This window comes from Haematobia irritans, chromosome 4 (genome assembly GCF_050003625.1).
Source record: "Haematobia irritans isolate KBUSLIRL chromosome 4, ASM5000362v1, whole genome shotgun sequence".
NCBI classification, from domain to species: domain Eukaryota; kingdom Metazoa; phylum Arthropoda; class Insecta; order Diptera; family Muscidae; genus Haematobia; species Haematobia irritans.
In genome coordinates this window covers 36,657,968-36,679,289 of record NC_134400.1, presented here as the reverse complement: position 1 = coordinate 36,679,289, position 21,322 = coordinate 36,657,968, and the positions used below count along the sequence as shown (strand labels likewise).

Sequence of the window (21,322 nt, the reverse complement as noted above, 5' to 3'; positions counted from 1 at the left end):
TGTTGAAATCACGCTAACTTCCGAACGAGGTTAGGTTAGGTTATGTGGCAGCCCGATGTATCAGGCTCACTTAGACTATTCAGTCCATTGTGATACCACAGTGGTGAACTTCTCTCTTATCATTGAGTGCTGCCTGATCCCATGTTAAGCTCAATGACAAGGGACCTCCTTTTTATAGCCGAGTCCTAACGGCGTTCCACATTCCAGTGAAACCACTTAGAGAAGCTTTGACACCCTCAGAAATGTCACCGGTGAGATGGGATAATCCACCGCTGAAAAACTTTTTGGTGTTCGGTCGTAGTAGGAATCGCACCCACGACCGAACGAAACAAGCTATCGACTTGAAACTTGGCACAACTAGTTGTCATTGATGTAGGTCGGATGGTTTTGCAAATGGGCCATATCCGACCACTTTTACGTATAATCCCCATATAAACCGACGCTCAGATTTGGCTCCCGGAGCCTCTTGGAGGAGCAAAATTCATCCGATCCGGTTGAAATTTGGTACATGGTGTTAGTATATAATCTCTAACAACCATACAAAATATGGTCCACATCGGTCCATAATTATATATAGCCCCCATACCAACCGATCCCACGATTTGGCTTGCGGAGCCTCTAGAGAAGCAAATTTCATCCGATCTGGCTGAGATTTGGCACACGGTGTTAGAATATGGTCTCTAAGAACCATGCACAAATTGGTCCATATCGGTCCATAATTATATATAGCCCCCATATAAACCGATCCCCAGATTTGACCTCCGAAGCCCCCAGGAAGAGCAAAATTCACCCGGTTCGGTTGAAATTTGGTACGTGGTGTTAGTATACGGACAGCCCTGCAAAAATTGGTCCATACCGGTCTTAATTATATATAACCTCCATTTGCACCGATCCTCAGATTTGACCTTCGGAACTCTTCGAGGAGCAAAATTCATCCGATCCGGTTGAAATTTAGTACGTGATGAAATTTGGTACATTGCGCTAGAATATGGCCGTTAACAACCATGCCAAAGTTGGTCCATATCGGTCTATAGTTATATATAGCCGATCCCCAAAAATAATCTACCAAAATTTTACTTCTATAGAAGATTTTGTCAAAATTTTATTATTGTAGAAAATTTTGTCAAAATGTTATTACTATAAAAAATTTTGTCAAAATTTTTGTACTATACAAAATTTTGTCAAGATTTTATTTTAATAGAAAATTTTTTAGAAATGTTATTTCTATAGAAAATTTTGTCAAAATTTTATGTCTATAGAAAATTTTGTCAAACTGAATTATATACGTACTTAATCGGACTTTCTTTTTTATACCCTCCACCGTAAGATGGGGGTATATTAACTTTGTCGTTCCGTTTGTAACACATCGAAATATTGCACTAAGACCCCATAAAGTATATATATATTCTGGGTCGTGGTGAAATTCTGAGTCGATCTGAGCATGTCCGTCCGTCCGTCCGTCTGTTGAAATCACGCTAACTTCCAAACGAAACAAGCTATCGACTTGAAACTTGGCACAAGTAGTTGTTATTGATGTAGGTCGGATGGTATTGCAAATGGGCCATATTGGTCCACTTTTACGTATAGCCCCCATATAAACGGACCCCCAAATTTGGCTTTCAGACCCTCTAAGAGAAGCAAATTTCTTCCGATCCGGCTGAAATTTGGTACATGGTGTTAGTATATGGTCTCTAACAACCATGCAAAAATTGGTCCATAATTATATATAGCCCCCATATAAACCGATACCCCGATTTGGCTTTCGGAGCCTCTAAGAGAAACAAATTTCATCCGATCCGGCTGAAATTTGGTACATGGTGTTCGTATATGGTCTCTAACAACCATGCACAAATTGGTCCACATAGGTCCATAATTATATATAGCCCCCATATAAACCGATCCCCAGATTTGGCTTGCAGAGCCCCTTGGAAGAGCAAAATTCATCCGATTCGGTTGAAATTTTGTGCGTGATGTTAGTATATGGTATCCAACAACCATGCAGGAATTGGTTCATATCAGTCCATAATTATATATATCCCCCCATATAAACCGATCCCCAGATTTGACCTCCGGTGCCTTTTGAAGAAGCACAATTCATCCGATCTGGTTGAAATTTGGTACGTGGTGGTAGTATATGATATTTAATAACCATGCCAAAGGTGGTCCATATCAGTCCATAATCATATATAGCCCCCATATAAACCGATTCCGAGATTTGGTTTTGGAGCCACTTCGAGGATCAAATTTCATTCGAGTCAGTTGAAATTTGGTACATTGTGCTAGTATATGGCCGTTATCAACCATGCCTAACTATGTCCATATCGGTCTATAGTTATATATAGGCCTCAGATAAATCAAAATTGGCCCATATCAAGTTCATAATTGTATATAGCCCACATATAAGCGACCTCCATATTTCAATTCTGGCTCTCTATGTACCGTGCAAAAGTCCATATTGATTCGTAATTATTTGTAGACTTACTTATACATACCTTTTTTGTCTAATATGGACTAACGTCTAGTATGGACTAACTAACAATTTAGAATTTAGAAAACGATTTTAAGAAGTTTTAAGATACCACAACCCAATTAATTCGATTGTGGACGACAGTCTTTCGTAGAAGTTTCTACGCAATCCATGGTGGAGGGTACATAAAATTCGGCCTGGCCGAACTTACGGCCGTATATACTTGTTTTTCTTATGAATGGCAATAAAGCACTTAGGGAAATAATTTAGAGAAAGACAGCAGTTGAAAACCAATACCAAAAGCTTTAGTGTTTTCTCAGACAACTGCTTAATCAATACGTTCGATATTGCATAGAATCCAGAAGATTTTGCAGCTTTGAGACAAGAGATAATACTCACAATTTTATTAAAAAGTGATAATATCAAAATTATTGACGAACAAATGTCCCAGTTTGATTTCAAATTCAAAATCTGACGATAAGATTTTTTGGAGGATCAGTAGAAGCTTTCGTGGCAAACGTAATAATCTGATTCCAACACTTGTCCAAAACAACATTAAAATAATTTATGATCAAGAAGGCTCGAATACTGACGGACACATCCATAGATGCAAATCATATTACTTCAGGTTATAAGCATTCTATTGAGGCTGAAGTGGAATCGTATGTCTTCAATTTAATATCAAATTTGTTTTCCTTCAATGTGGATCCCACCAAACGAATCTCCAAACAGAGTTTATATATACACTGTCTCAAACAATTGTCCGTACAGCAAACTTTTAAAAATATATTTCGTCATATCTCAGAAACTATATGACCGATTCGCTTCATTGAGCTTAACATGGAATCGGGCAGCACTCAGTGATAAGAGAGTAGTTCACCCATGTGGTTCACAATGGACTGAATAGTCTAAGTGAGCCTGATACATCGGGCTGCCACCTAACCTAAGTCGTGTTTTTTGATGGAATATCGAATTTTATTCCAAAATGAGTGCAAGCAAATCAAAACATACAAAAATACCAAATGCCATAAAATAAATACACCAAAGAAAATATACTTTCATCGGGAACGAAATTTTAGACAAACGAAATTCCCCTTCTTATAAAGTATTTTTTTTGTAGAGCAGATAAACTCGAATTTTTGATAAATGATTCAACGATAGTCTGTAAACTATTTTATTTGCTTTTAAAGAAATTTTTATAGCGTCAAAAGAACATCTTGGTTGTCTGAAATTTCGTTCCTCAGAAAAGAAAACTCTTCTTTCAGTGTAGGGCAAAAGTTTACAAGAAATCGCTGAGAATGTGTGTAGACCTCGATCTTCAGTACAATATGTAATTCAAAAATACAAAAGTAATGGATCCCTAGAAGTTGCGCCAGGAAGAGGGCGACCTAAAATCATAGATCAACGATTGGGTAGAAAGATCGAACGAATGGTGAAGAATGATCCAAAAACAAGTGCGGTGCAAATCGCAGAAAACATGGAAAATCATGAAAACATTACTATTAGTTCCCAAATTATTCGGAATTTTCTCCATAACCACGAATATATGGCCTGTGTACCCCGCAAGAAACCCTTCATTTCACAGAACGTGAAGCTACGTTTAGAATATGCCCTGAAATATGTTAATAAGCCAGACGACTTATTTACAGACGAGAGTAAATTTAATATTTTCGAGTCGGAGAGCAGACGATTTGTGTGACGGAAACAAATACAACGCTTCAGTCAAAAAATTTAAAAGCAACTGTGAAGCATGGTGGTGGCTGTGTTATGGTATGGGGAGCGATGGCGGCAGGAGGTACAAGAAATCTTACATTTATTGAAACCACAATGAACAAACTTCAATATTTAAATATTTTAGAAGGAAACTTAAGAGCAAGTTCTACGAAATTGGGTATAGAAGAAGAGTTTCTTTATGACAATGATCCAAAGCACACTGCTATGATTGTAAGAGAATGGTTACGGAACAATGTGAAAGAAGTGATTCCTCATCCTCCTCAGAGTCCAGATTAACCCCATAGAACATCTATGGGGAGTTTTAGATAAAAAAATTCGACAACGTACAATAACAAATAAGCAAATGTTGAAGGATATCATCCTAGAGGAATGGAGAAATATTGAAGCAGAGACTACAAGTACACTAGATAGGGTCACGGCATAAAGGAAAAAAAAAGTTGATGCGGTCACCCCCGAGTTTTGTAGCATATTCAAAGACAATTTCAGAACACCAAAACTTTTTTCCGTGCACCCTACGACCCCCGAAATACAATTTATTGTGCTGTGTCGTGATTTGAAGTCCGATCGAAAAGAAACGCATATCGTTGTTCGTGGTTGATTAGGGGCTATATTTCGTGCATTGGTCATTTTTGACTCCGACGTCAAATTTGATTTTTAATTTTTATACCCTCCACCATAGGATGGGGGTATATTAACTTTGTCATTCCGTTTGTAACACATCGAAATATTGCTCTAAGACCCCATAAAGTATATATATTCTGGGTCGTGGTGAAATTCTGAGTCGATCTAAGCATGTCCGTCCGTCCGTCCGTCTGTGGAAATCACGCTAACTTCCGAACGAAACTAGCTATCGACTTGAAACTTGGCACAAGTAGTTGTTATTGATGTAGGTCGGATGGTATTGAAAATGGGCCATATCGGCCCACGTTTACGTATAGCCCCCATATAAACCGATCCCCAAATTTGGCTTGCGGAGCCTTCCGGAGCAGCAAAATTCATCCGATCCGGTTGAAATTTGGTACGTGGTCTAAGTATACGGTCTCTAACAACCATGCCAAAATTGGTCCATATCGGTCCATAATTATATATAGCCCCCATATAAACCGATCCCCAGATTTGACCTCCGGAGCCTCTTGGAGGGGCAAAATTCATCCGATCCGGTTGAAATTTGGTACCTGATGTTAGTATACGGTCTCTATCAACCATGCAAAAAGTGGTCCATATCGGTCCATAAATATATATAGCTCCCATATAAACCGATCCCCAGATTTGACCTCCGGAGCCTCTTGGATGAGCAAAATTCATCCGATCCAATTGAAATTTAGTACGTGGTGTTAGTATATGGTCTCTAACAACCATGCAAAAATTGGTCCATATCGGTCCATAATTATATATAGCTCCCATATAAACCGATCCCCAGATTTGACTTCCGGAGCCTCTTGGAGGAGCAAAAGTCATCCGATGCGGTTGAAATTTGGTACATTTCGTTAGTATATGGCCTCTAACAGCCATGTAAAAATTGTCAAATTTTATTACTATAGAAAGTTTTGTCAAAATTTCATTTCTATAGAAAGTTTTGTAAAAAGTTTATTTCTATAGCAATGTTTGTCAACATTTTATTTCCATAGAAAATTTTGTCAAAATTTTATTTCTATAGAAAATTTTGTAAAAAATTTATTTCTGTAGAAAATTTTGTCAACATTTTATTTCTATAGACAATTTTGTCAACATTTTATTTCTATAGAACATTTTGTCAACATTTTATTTCTATAGAAAATTTTGTCAACATTTTATTTTTATAGAAAATTTTGTCAAAATTTTATTGCTATAGAAAATTTTGTCAACATTTTACTTCCATAGAAAATGTTGTCAACATTTTATTTCTATAGAAAATTTTGTCAAGTTTTTATTTCTATAGAAAATTTTGTCAAAATTTTATTTCTATAGAAAATTTTGTCAAACTGAATTATATACGTATTTAATCGGCCTTTTTTTTTTGTTTAATATATACCCCTTATGGTCTAACTTACAATTTAGAAGACAGTGTTAAAAAGTTTTACGATACCTTGCCATCGGCAAGTGTTATCGCAACCCAAGTAATTCGATTGTGGATGACAGCCTTTAGTAGAAGTTCCTACGCAATCCATGGTGGAGGGTACATAAGATTCGGCCTGGCCGAACTTACGGCCGTATATACTTGTTTTATTTCGCTTCGTATACCCCTATGATGCCCATTTCTTATAACCATTATAAAGATCTTAACAAAATATGAAACTTTTGCTTTTGAAGTATTTACTTATATTCATAAACAAAAAAGGTACAGAGATTTTAAAAAGTCAATAGGTCACCCTACACACCACCAAATAGTTTTTGCTGTGTTGTCATGATGTCCGATCGAAACCATATGCACATCGTTATTCACATCTACAAAATTAATTTATAAGGCATTTAGAACACAAAACCTGTTTATCTGTAAATTTCTAACGGTACCTTTGTATACATACTCGTTGTTTGCACTACGGCATTTTCTGCGTTATGCAAAGTGCATGTGTTTTTGCTAGTACAATTTGAGAGCCTACTGTTTTAAAATTCTAACAATCACTTTCGCTACGAAAAAGCTATGAAACTTGACACAAGTAGTTGCATTTTATCGGTCCATAATATATCCCCCATATAAATCGATCCCCAGATTTGATTTCCGAAGCTTCTTGGAGGTGCAAATTTCATCCAATACGATTGAAGTTTGGTACGTGATGTCAATATATGGCCTCTAACAATGTATGACGTAGACTGTAGCTAAACATTTAAATCATTTTATACTAATATACATCGTGTCTCTTGATATTGGCTGCATTCACCTTTATCCTTCTTTCCATATTTATGTGTTTCGTCACACAACCACGAGATCATTAACCTTATCGCATACGTAACTTTATTGTCACTCATTTCTATTGCATTCCTATACACGAAATATTTTTATAATTAAGAAAAAAAAAAAAAACTTCAAGAACAATAACACGGAAATGTGCTACTCTATTCCCACGCTGTGGAAGAATCACGGAATTCCACCCCAAAATATGTTTAGAACTTGTGAAATATTAAATAACATTCAAACGAAAAGCTTTCCATTTGTCCTATAAGGCTTTCAAGTGGACAGGTTGGTAGTTTGGTAGCTTTGTTTATAGAACATATGTTGCCAACAATAAAGTTCAGGATATTGAAAAATCCATGGTAAGGAAAGGACGTGTGGCACAAAAAGACTATCAGCCAAACTTTGTAGGGGTAATGGTTGCCAAGGACAACGATAACTCGATATACAAACGAGGAAAATACCAGTACAGAAAAAAATTCTTGAAGGAAAACAGAAAGAAAACCTATGGAAAATTTAAGCAAATTGTAAATAAACATCAAATTGGCGTAACAAGGAAACCATATCGACTAGGGGTTTAAAGGAATTTCAATTTTGCTTAGTTATATCAACAAGGTTCAGTCTTGCTTAAGGCTTCCAACATAGTAAAGGTATTTAGAGAATAAATAAAAAAAAAAATTGTGTGTGACAAAATTGTGATGTGTGAGAGAAAAAAAATGGAAAAGGCAAAGATAATTATATGGCATTAAAATAGAAAAAAGCCAATGAACTCTTTGAGATAGTTGAAGATAAAAAACTATGGACATTTATTTGTGAAATATTGGAATTTGTTAATGAAAAATTGTTTTTTTTTTTTGTAGTTATGATTACGGGTTCGGAAGGCCGACAAAATCATACGCTATTGGATATTAAGAAACAACAATGGGCCAAAGAAAAAGGTGAGTCGTCCATTGGATTTTGTGAAGTCCTAAATTAAATTAAATTAAATTAAATTAAATTAAATTAAATTAAATTAAATTAAATTAAATTAAATTAAATTAAATTAAATTAAATTAAATTAAATTAAATTAAATTAAATTAAATTAAATTAAATTAAATTAAATTAAATTAAATTAAATTAAATTAAATTAAATTAAATTAAATTAAATTAAATTAAATTAAATTAAATTAAATTAAATTAAATTAAATTAAATTAAATTAAATTAAATTAAATTAAATTAAATTAAATTAAATTAAATTAAATTAAATTAAATTAAATTAAATTAAATTAAATTAAATTAAATTAAATTAAATTAAATTAAATTAAATTAAATTAAATTAAATTAAATTAAATTAAATTAAATTAAATTAAATTAAATTAAATTAAATTAAATTAAATTAAATTAAATTAAATTAAATTAAATTAAATTAAATTAAATTAAATTAAATTAAATTAAATTAAATTAAATTAAATTAAATTAAATTAAATTAAATTAAATTAAATTAAATTAAATTAAATTAAATTAAATTAAATTAAATTAAATTAAATTAAATTAAATTAAATTAAATTAAATTAAATTAAATTAAATTAAATTAAATTAAATTAAATTAAATTAAATTAAATTAAATTAAATTAAATTAAATTAAATTAAATTAAATTAAATTAAATTAAATTAAATTAAATTAAATTAAATTAAATTAAATTAAATTAAATTAAATTAAATTAAATTAAATTAAATTAAATTAAATTAAATTAAATTAAATTAAATTAAATTAAATTAAATTAAATTAAATTAAATTAAATTAAATTAAATTAAATTAAATTAAATTAAATTAAATTAAATTAAATTAAATTAAATTAAATTAAATTAAATTAAATTAAATTAAATTAAATTAAATTAAATTAAATTAAATTAAATTAAATTAAATTAAATTAAATTAAATTAAATTAAATTAAATTAAATTAAATTAAATTAAATTAAATTAAATTAAATTAAATTAAATTAAATTAAATTAAATTAAATTAAATTAAATTAAATTAAATTAAATTAAATTAAATTAAATTAAATTAAATTAAATTAAATTAAATTAAATTAAATTAAATTAAATTAAATTAAATTAAATTAAATTAAATTAAATTAAATTAAATTAAATTAAATTAAATTAAATTAAATTAAATTAAATTAAATTAAATTAAATTAAATTAAATTAAATTAAATTAAATTAAATTAAATTAAATTAAATTAAATTAAATTAAATTAAATTAAATTAAATTAAATTAAATTAAATTAAATTAAATTAAATTAAATTAAATTAAATTAAATTAAATTAAATTAAATTAAATTAAATTAAATTAAATTAAATTAAATTAAATTAAATTAAATTAAATTAAATTAAATTAAATTAAATTAAATTAAATTAAATTAAATTAAATTAAATTAAATTAAATTAAATTAAATTAAATTAAATTAAATTAAATTAAATTAAATTAAATTAAATTAAATTAAATTAAATTAAATTAAATTAAATTAAATTAAATTAAATTAAATTAAATTAAATTAAATTAAATTAAATTAAATTAAATTAAATTAAATTAAATTAAATTAAATTAAATTAAATTAAATTAAATTAAATTAAATTAAATTAAATTAAATTAAATTAAATTAAATTAAATTAAATTAAATTAAATTAAATTAAATTAAATTAAATTAAATTAAATTAAATTAAATTAAATTAAATTAAATTAAATTAAATTAAATTAAATTAAATTAAATTAAATTAAATTAAATTAAATTAAATTAAATTAAATTAAATTAAATTAAATTAAATTAAATTAAATTAAATTAAATTAAATTAAATTAAATTAAATTAAATTAAATTAAATTAAATTAAATTAAATTAAATTAAATTAAATTAAATTAAATTAAATTAAATTAAATTAAATTAAATTAATTAAATTAAATTAAATTAAATTAAATTAAATTAAATTAAATTAAATTAAATTAAATTAAATTAAATTAAATTAAATTAAATTAAATTAAATTAAATTAAATTAAATTAAATTAAATTAAATTAAATTAAATTAAATTAAATTAAATTAAATTAAATTAAATTAAATTAAATTAAATTAAATTAAATTAAATTAAATTAAATTAAATTAAATTAAATTAAATTAAATTAAATTAAATTAAATTAAATTAAATTAAATTAAATTAAATTAAATTAAATTAAATTAAATTAAATTAAATTAAATTAAATTAAATTAAATTAAATAAATTAAAATTAAATTAAATTAAATTAAATTAAATTAAATTAAATTAAATTAAATTAAATTAAATTAAATTAAATTAAATTAAATTAAATTAAATTAAATTAAATTAAATTAAATTAAATTAAATTAAATTAAATTAAATTAAATTAAATTAAATTAAATTAAATTAAATTAAATTAAATTAAATTAAATTAAATTAAATTAAATTAAATTAAATTAAATTAAATTAAATTAAATTAAATTAAATTAAATTAAATTAAATTAAATTAATTAAATTAAATTAAATTAAATTAAATTAAATTAAATTAAATTAAATTAAATTAAATTAAATTAAATTAAATTAAATTAAATTAAATTAAATTAAATTAAATTAAATTAAATTAAATTAAATTAAATTAAATTAAATTAAATTAAATTAAATTAAATTAAATTAAATTAAATTAAATTAAATTAAATTAAATTAAATTAAATTAAATTAAATTAAATTAAATTAAATTAAATTAAATTAAATTAAATTAAATTAAATTAAATTAAATTAAATTAAATTAAATTAAATTAAATTAAATTAAATTAAATTAAATTAAATTAAATTAAATTAAATTAAATTAAATTAAATTAAATTAAATTAAATTAAATTAAATTAAATTAAATTAAATTAAATTAAATTAAATTAAATTAAATTAAATTAAATTAAATTAAATTAAATAAATTAAATTAAATTAAATTAAATTAAATTAAATTAAATTAAATTAAATTAAATTAAATTAAATTAAATTAAATTAAATTAAATTAAATTAAATTAAATTAAATTAAATTAAATTAAATTAAATTAAATTAAATTAAATTAAATTAAATTAAATTAAATTAAATTAAATTAAATTAAATTAAATTAAATTAAATTAAATTAAATTAAATTAAATTAAATTAAATTAAATTAAATAAATTAAATTAAATTAAATTAAATTAAATTAAATTAAATTAAATTAAATTAAATTAAATTAAATTAAATTAAATTAAATTAAATTAAATTAAATTAAATTAAATTAAATTAAATTAAATTAAATTAAATTAAATTAAATTAAATTAAATTAAATTAAATTAAATTAAATTAAATTAAATTAAATTAAATTAAATTAAATTAAATTAAATTAAATTAAATTAAATTAAATTAAATTAAATTAAATTAAATTAAATTAAATTAAATTAAATAAATTAAATTAAATTAAATTAAATTAAATTAAATTAAATTAAATTAAATTAAATTAAATTAAATTAAATTAAATTAAATTAAATTAAATTAAATTAAATTAAATTAAATTAAATTAAATTAAATTAAATTAAATTAAATTAAATTAAATTAAATTAAATTAAATTAAATTAAATTAAATTAAATTAAATTAAATTAAATTAAATTAAATTAAATTAAATTAAATTAAATTAAATTAAATTAAATTAAATTAAATTAAATTAAATTAAATTAAATTAAATTAAATTAAATTAAATTAAATTAAATTAAATTAAATTAAATTAAATTAAATTAAATTAAATTAAATTAAATTAAATTAAATTAAATTAAATTAAATTAAATTAAATTAAATTAAATTAAATTAAATTAAATTAAATTAAATTAAATTAAATTAAATTAAATTAAATTAAATTAAATTAAATTAAATTAAATTAAATTAAATTAAATTAAATTAAATTAAATTAAATTAAATTAAATTAAATTAAATTAAATTAAATTAAATTAAATTAAATTAAATTAAATTAAATTAAATTAAATTAAATTAAATTAAATTAAATTAAATTAAATTAAATTAAATTAAATTAAATTAAATTAAATTAAATTAAATTAAATTAAATTAAATTAAATTAAATTAAATTAAATTAAATTAAATTAAATTAAATTAAATTAAATTAAATTAAATTAAATTAAATTAAATTAAATTAAATTAAATTAAATTAAATTAAATTAAATTAAATTAAATTAAATTAAATTAAATTAAATTAAATTAAATTAAATTAAATTAAATTAAATTAAATTAAATTAAATTAAATTAAATTAAATTAAATTAAATTAAATTAAATTAAATTAAATTAAATTAAATTAAATTAAATTAAATTAAATTAAATTAAATTAAATTAAATTAAATTAAATTAAATTAAATTAAATTAAATTAAATTAAATTAAATTAAATTAAATTAAATTAAATTAAATTAAATTAAATTAAATTAAATTAAATTAAATTAAATTAAATTAAATTAAATTAAATTAAATTAAATTAAATTAAATTAAATTAAATTAAATTAAATTAAATTAAATTAAATTAAATTAAATTAAATTAAATTAAATTAAATTAAATTAAATTAAATTAAATTAAATTAAATTAAATTAAATTAAATTAAATTAAATTAAATTAAATTAAATTAAATTAAATTAAATTAAATTAAATTAAATTAAATTAAATTAAATTAAATTAAATTAAATTAAATTAAATTAAATTAAATTAAATTAAATTAAATTAAATTAAATTAAATTAAATTAAATTAAATTAAATTAAATTAAATTAAATCAAATTAATATTTTCAGAGGAAATTGCCAAATTGGATGAAATGTTCTCTTCCGTCCAATCATCATCATCAACACATCATCATCATCATCAGAAAATCGAACGCACTTCCATACGCACCTTCTATTCCAATTTGGATCTGAGCCAAACCACTCGCAAGAATTCACGACAACATTTATATCATCAACAACAACAGCAACTATCTCCCCAATCTGATATTTTGTCACCCCCCTTTGAGGATAATATGCAGCAGGCCTTAGTTCCCCGTAGTCAGACTTTGAAACCCCATAATAAGACACGAGGCAATAGCCATGACTATATGAACAACTATATAGGCGAAGATGATGATGTGGGTAATGAAGCCGATTTCGAGGATATAGGTGAAGCCTATATGCCTTTACGAAGAGGTAGCAATTATCACTCCAATGGACGCCCGGTTCTTCTCAATCAAAGAAACAATAGCACAAGTCAAATGGGTCAAATACCTGGTCATCGGAAATATGCCTATGTGGAATTGGTTCCGAATACCTTGCAAACAGCCAAAGGACGTATGCAGCAGACTCAGACTCGTGTGCGTAGTCCTAGTTTACCCGTAATACGTCACAGAGACTATGTGCCCTATCATCAAGGCAATAAAGCTCCTATGCAAAAGAACTCCATAAATAGTCACACTAATACCCAACTTGTTAATGTGGATTGTGGCAGTAACCAGCAGCAACACCATATACCTCCACAACAACTACAGCAACAGACACAGGCACATTTGAAACTTCGACTAAACAAACCCCCCAAACAACAAATGCCAATGGCCCACCATCAACAACATCAACTGCCTCCCAATGGTTGCCAAGAGGAAGACACCTCGGGATATTTGAGTGATTCCCCCAAAAATATTCATACCCCTAATATTTGGTTCAATGATGGTGCTAGTCAAGTGGAAAGTATAACCAGTGCTGCCGAAAGTAGTAGCCTTATGCAAGGACATACGGCTACCAGTGATATGGAATTTTCAACACGCAGGTCTAAGAGATCAATAATAAATCAACAACAACAGCAGCAACAATATATACAGCAACAACAACAACATCAGCAGCAACAACAACAACTTTTATTGATGAAGGCAGTGAAAGGTCAACAAACGCAAAATGAGGAACATGTTTTAAACAAAACCTATATAGTCAAACGTAGAGGTTCCCAACAACATTTGGTAGAGTATGATGACGATGGCCTCGATATGCAGCCTAATGTTAAGGCTTATCAAGGAGGGTGAGTATCACAACGAAAACTCACCAATATGAAACAAAATATGGCCTTCCCCCTTCATAGGAAGACGAATATTTGCCATTTACCATGCCACATCACAAAAAGATATTGGCTTCAGTTTATTTTCTCTTATCAATTTAAAGCCAATATGAAATGAAAATATCTTGAAAGAGTGGTGAAAATTAAGCTATCAAAAATATTGTTAGTTTGGTTAAAGTGGCAGGCCGATTTATTTCAAGTTCACTTAGACTATTTAGTCCATTGTGATATCACATTAACTTAAAATATCTATTACACATAGGTATTTGGAGTTTTTACCGTTGAACCTACCCGATTATTTCCTTCTGTTGAACCAACATGATTGTTTTAAAAACATTAGTTTAAATTAACATTTGCTCGGTCCGCCAAAAATCTAAACTATATGCCCCTATTCGCCTACGCCTTACACAAAATGTAGGACACTTACCGCATCATGCAGTATACTTGACGGCAATAGTTTTTGCAAATTCGCCTATAAGGCAGCGACCTGTTTGCGGATATCAGGAGTGATATCTGACGTCTTGAAAACGCTAGCAAATCTTGTGTGTGGTTTTAACATTCAACCCTCCACCATAGGGTGGGGGTATATTATGTTAACTTTGTCATTCCGTTTGTAACACATCGAAATATTGCACTAAGACCCCATAAAGTATATATATTCTGGGTCGTGGTTAAATTCTGAGTCGATCTGAGCATGTCCATCCGTCTGTTGAAATCACACTAACTTCCGAACGAAACAAACTATCGACTTGAAACTTGGCATAAGTAGTTGTTATTGATGTAGGTCGGATGGTATTGCAAATGGGCTATATCGGTCAACTTTTACGTATAGCCTCCATATAAACGGCAACCAAATTTGGCTTGCGGGGACTCTAAGAGAAGCAAATTTCATCCGATCTGGCTGAAATTTGGTACATGGTGTCAGCATATGATCTCTAATAACCATGCAAAAATTAGTCCACATCGGTCAATAATTATATATAGCCCCCATATAAACCGATCCCCAGATTAGACCTCCGGCCCTTGGAAGAGCAAAATCCATCCGATTCGGTTGAAATTTGGTACGTGATGTTAGTATATATTATCCAACAACCATGCAGGAATTGGTTCATATCAGTCCATAATCATATATAGCCCCATATAAACCGATCCCCAGATTTGACCTCCGGTGCTTTTTGGAGAAGCAAATTTCATCCGATCTGGTTGAAATTTGGTACGTGGTGGTAGTATATGATATTTAATAGCCAAGTCAAAAGTGGTCCATATCAGTCCATAAAAATATATAGCCCCCATATGATTATGGAGGATCGAATTTCATCTGAGTAAGTTGAAATTTGGTACATTGTGCTAGTATATGGCCGTTAACAACCATGCCTAACTAGGTCCAAATCGGTCTATAGTCATATTTAGCCCTCAGATAAATCGATCCCCAATCACACAAAAATTGGTCCATATCAAGTTGATAATTGTATATAGCCCCCATATAAGCGACCCCCATATTTCAATTCTGGCTCTCTACCAAGTATGGACTAACTCACAATTTAGAAAACGATGTTAAGAAGTTTTAAGATACCACAACCCAAGTAATTCGATTGTGGATGACGGTCTTTCGTAGAAGTTTCTACGCAATCCATGGTGGAGGGTACATAAGATTCGACCTGGCCGAACTTACGGCCGTATATACTTGTTAATATTAAATTAATTAAACTCATCGTAATAAGTACTTATTACAAATTTCAAGTGTGGTGGTACAATAAGCCACTAAGCAACGAAATCCATAGTCATCCACTGAGCTGCTAACTTCAGGGCCTTTAGAAATAAAATGTTGACTAAATTTTATATAAAAATACAATTTTGACAAAATTTTCGATAGAAATAAAATTTTGACAAAATTTTCTATAGAAATGGAATTTTGATAAAATTTTCATAGAAAAAAATAAGATTTTGGCAAAAAATTTTATAGAAATAAAATTTTGACAAAATTTTGTATAGAAATAAAATATTAACAAAATTTTCTATAGAAATAAAATATTGACAACATTTTCTATAGAAATAAAATTTTGACAAAATTTTCAATAGAAATAAAACTTTGACAAAATGTTCCATAGAAATAAAATTTTGACAAAATTTTCTATAGAAATAAATTTTTGCAAATTATTTTTGGTAGATTATTTTTAACTCGAGTGGCAACCGTTTGTGCCACGCAGTTGCCACTGAACGGACGTGTGTTTCATTATCGGATTAAATAAGCTTACCGTACTAAGTACTTATTTCGAAAAATTCAAAGCCATCAACCGGGCTGCTAACTGGGCTGAAGTTTGGAAAGGAGCTGCTCTAGAAAGACATACCGGCTAGACCTAGGGCACATACACCCTACCCTACTGACCCTGAATTTATTTTAAATAGGCTGAAACAATGCAATCCAGATCTTCCAACCGCTGATTGGAATGTTGGCCACTTGGATGATGTGTATGGGCCTAGACGGCTTGCGATGTTTATATTGAACATTCAGTCTTTGTCACACCAAGCAAGTTCCAGGGCCATGTATGTTATGCTATGGCTTTTAGTATATCCAAATGAAGGTAAACAAAAGCTATCAGTCAAAGAATTCCGAAATCGACAAGCCTCTGTCTGAATCAGAAATGAGCAGATCTTGCGAAGTTAAGGGAGATACCAAAAATGCAGACGGACACCGTATGCTTAAAACTCATCAAAGTCGAACCGAGGGTTATTGTGAGATCTGTGAAGAGGGCAGATTTTTATTGCAGGTTGGCTATCTGAGTATATATTAACATTCGTTGGAACATTACTTCTCAATCAATTCGCTACATCTTTTTTGTTTTGCTAATATTTCGGCTTGAAAAATACTACTACTACTGAAAAATACTAAAAAAATTCTCGAAAATTTTTCCAATTAAAATTTTAATTGAATTCTAAAAAATATTCAATTAAGAATTTAATTGATTCAACAAATTTTTTAATTGAAACAAACATCAATCACACAAATTAATAGTATCAATTAATTGTTTAATTGACTGCAAATTAATTGTCATTGTAATATCATTTATTATCATTTCTGTTATTGAAGACATTTCAATTAAAAATTAATTAGATCAATTAATTTCGTGGTTGATTCAGAAAAAAATTGTGTGTGTGCACCGCGCCACACTGTTGGGAATTATAGTTTCAAACTTTTTGTTGAAAAGTGGCTTTGTCAGAGAGTAATCCACTACGTTAGGCAGATTTGACATTGTTTTCAGCACCAAACTGTGTCCATGCCTTTTTTCCGACCACAGTGAGTTAGTTAGTGCAATGCGGTTTCAGTAGTAAACATGTTGTCGTTTCGAGAGGAATCTTGCATCGATGCTAGTTCCAAGATAGATATCTATCGACCTCTCCAGAGTCTTATGAAGAAATTAGGATAAGCTGTCTGGTCGGAAATCATTCGCACTTGAGTGAATGGAATTTCCCGCGTTAGGTATCAAACCGATTTCTGTTTTCCTTGACTTTCCTGGAAAATATTGTAAGTTAATACATGCTTTATATATCGCCGATAAGGGTCACTGCATGTAACTCCGCCAGAGTTATTCGATCAGGTCCGAGGGATTTGAAAGGTCCAGAACCATTTAATGCCCATTTGATTCTAGATTCCGATACAATTTCCTCAATAGAAAATGACGGTTGAGCCTCTATGGTACTGACAGAAGATGGTTCAGCCGTCTGATTTCCAGGAAAATTTATGCTCAATATTACTTACATCGTCTCCTCACTGGACGTTGTGAAAAAATTCCCTAATGAGTGGAGGAGATGTTGGGCTATGAGCGTCTTCGCTAGTGGCAAAAATAGCGAATTTATTCTAGAATTAATTGGGCAGGGAGCTCCCATGGTGCAATGGTTAGCATGTCAGATTTCCATACATAAGGTCATGGGTTCAATCCCAGTTTCGACCAAAGACCGAAAAGTTATTCAGCCTTGGATTATCGCTTCTCAGTAATGTTGGTGACATTTCTGATTGATCTAGGATTTGTTGACTTATTCTTAGAGTAGTTTGCGATGCCAGTTATTTCCACTGTAAAGTAAGGCTTTATAGCGACACTTATTCTCAATTTGTAGTTATTTTCAGTCCACTTTCAAATCTATTTCTCCTTCTTACAGATACTATGTGACAACAACAACACCAATGAGTAATATAAGCCGTGACTTATCAACATCGAATACCTATCAGATTCATCACACCGATGAATCGGAAATCTATCAGCACACTCAAGAAGAACGGGAACGAGCAAAATGGAGCTACAACCAAGCCCAAGAAATGCATAACAAGCATGCCCAGCAACAATGTGGTCCAGGTTGGCTAAGTCGAGGATTACACGATCTCAAAGACAGTGAAGACGATACACAGTCTATACTCTCCTCCTCGTGCTATTTGCGTGGTCAAAATGCTCCCATCGAACCACATGTTATGGCTGAACGATTAGACAAAAAACGTAAAGCTGCCGAATATCACGAAGCAATCAAACAACAGCTGCTGGAACGGGAAACCCAAAGGCGTTGGGAAATCGAAAGACATCGCCAAGAAGAGCAGGCCGAAGAGGAGAGAGTACGAAAACAAAAACAAATCGAACAAGAACGTTTGGAGATGGAACTTCGCCAGCAAAAAGAAAGAGAGGAAACGCAAAAACGGAAAGAGGAAGCAATGTTGGAGGCCATAGCTAAAGCAGAAATAGCAGCTAAAATTGAAAAGCAAAAGAAGAAAAATAAACTAAAGGGCTCCGTAGATGAAGTGGATGAAAGTTCGCCGGTGGAATCAGTGAAGCTGCATGAGAATAGGACTCCTCGTCAAGAAGATAAAAACAAGGAAGTATTAAAAGTAGAGTCTATAGAAAAAGAGGAAGAGCAGGAGCCTGTGCGTTCTGAAACTCCTTTGCCGCGACCTGATGTCCAACCAAATCCAACCCAGCAACAACCAGCGGAAGAGGAAGAGAAAGTTCTTATTGGGACTCCTATTAATTTGAGAAGAGCCTTCACCAAACCCATACAACAACCACCAGCCTCCATGGAATTCAAAAAAGAAGAGCCGAAGCCTGCTGAAAATGTAGTGATAATGCAACCAGCTACTCTTATACCACTGCCGGTGACTACGGATATTTATGGACTACAAAATGCCATAGGAAATCTTCAAATAGCCACATATCTTATGCAACAACAACTCAAACCACAAACGGCTAATACGGATACGGATTTCTCCAAGACTACAGGAGGGGCTTTCACACAGAGAACCGATACTTCGATATGTACGGAAGAAGGATACCAACCGCCGGAGTTGGTCAACGATACAGACAGAATTCAGTCCAGTGTGAGAAATGAGGGAACTAAATCTTCAGCAGACAATGATGAATTGGAGGAAGAGAAAAATAAGTTGGCTCTAATTCCTCTAAAAACCAAAATCCAGACAGACATTGAAGATATGTCGTCTCCAATAGATCTTCATCAGCAAGATGAAGGAGCAGAAACAAAAATCTCACAGGATGTAGAAACTCAAACAGAATTACCATTGAACTGTGATCTTTGCTTGTTCCATGATAATTTCTATAAGGTTTTATTGAAAAGGGAAGTCTCTACAACTACCACGACCCAGACTTCAAAAACAAATAAGCCAGCCAAAGAAACGGGAAAGGATCAAGAGACAACTACAACAACAACTACTACTACAACTACAACATTTAAAGCCAAATCCAAAGATAAAGATAAGAAACGCCATGGCAAGGAAGGTCAAAATAAAATGGACGAAAGACCTAAATGGGGAGTCAATAGACCTGTGGTGCAATATGTCAAGGCCAGTGATAGGGATCCCTTTTGTTTACGCAACAAAAAGAAGCATTGTAATACTTCTTTGCCTAAACCCTCACGATCTCAATCGGTAGACTCTCGCTTGGATTGTAATACAAGTGGCCAAGGAGATCATAACAATAACAACAACAAAGCAAATGAAGAAGTCAGTCCAGGGGATCGTGAAAGTTCTGCAGAGAAAGAAGGTTTTATGCTCAAAGCCCGTAATGTGTGTACGGAAATTTTACCCATTAAAACAGATGAGAAGGGTAGAATATTTCTGAATTTCCGTGAAGCCAGTGCCATAATGAACGAAGACGAAATAAAGGAGAAATTAAGGCAAAAATATTTTAATTTTGGTCGGATTTTACCCAGGCGTAGTTGGGCTTCGGCTACCCATAATGGCGGTGGTATGAATTATAATGTGCAGCGGGTGGGCGATATTAATGGCGATTAAAGAATACCTGTTTTTTGGCAGCAAAAATCTAAACAAAAAAAGAATAACTTATAATAAAATAAATTAATTACCCAATTGCATTTGTCTTGGCCAAATTCTACCCTGACAACCAAAACAATTTTTTTTGATGATATCGTCGTATTTTCGAAATGATACGATAATGCAAAGTCAAAAATGTATTAAGAATTTTTTGTAGCTTAATTTGTAATAAAAAGAGAAACGAAAACCAAGAGATGTCATTTTCGTTTACATTTTCACTACTATGTGATTTTGGACCATACGAATGGTACTTAGCTTAAAAAGAAAAAAAAAAAAACAACAAGTATATACGGCCGAATCTTATGTACCCTCCACCATGGATTGCGTAGAAACTTCTACGAAAGACTGTCATCCACAATCGAATTACTCGGGTTGTGGTATCTTAAAACTTCTTAACATCGTTTTCTAAATTGTTAGTCCATACGTGGTATATATTAGACAAAACAGTTATATATTAGGTAAGTCTACAAATAATTACGAATCGATATGGAAATGGAAATATGGGGGTCGCTTATATGGGGGCTATATAGAATTGTGAACTTGATGTGGACCAATTTTTGAGTGATTGGGGATCGATTTATCTGAGGGCTATATATAACTATAGACCGATATGGACCTAGTTAGGCATGGTTGTTAACGGCCATATACCAGCACAATGTACCAAATTTCAACTCGGATGAAAGTTGCTCCTCCAAGAGGCTCCAAAAACAAATCTCGGGATCAGTTTATATGGGGCCTATATATGATTATGGACTGATATGGACCACTTTTGGCATGGTTGTTAAATATCATATAGTACCACCAC

General features: G+C 28.7%; 1 protein-coding gene across 1 annotated transcript; it reads left to right on the top strand.

Moving 5' to 3' along the window:
* The first annotated feature begins 7,572 nt into the window (after positions 1-7,572).
* Positions 7,573-20,708, top strand: LOC142236115 (uncharacterized). Its single transcript, XM_075307365.1, has 4 exons — positions 7,573-7,720; positions 7,931-8,008; positions 12,911-14,156; positions 18,348-20,708. The coding sequence occupies exons 2-4, from the start codon at positions 7,933-7,935 to the stop codon at positions 20,476-20,478; spliced, it is 3,453 nt and encodes a 1,150-aa protein (XP_075163480.1). The 5' UTR covers positions 7,573-7,720; positions 7,931-7,932; the 3' UTR covers positions 20,479-20,708.
* The last annotated feature ends 614 nt before the right edge of the window (positions 20,709-21,322 follow it).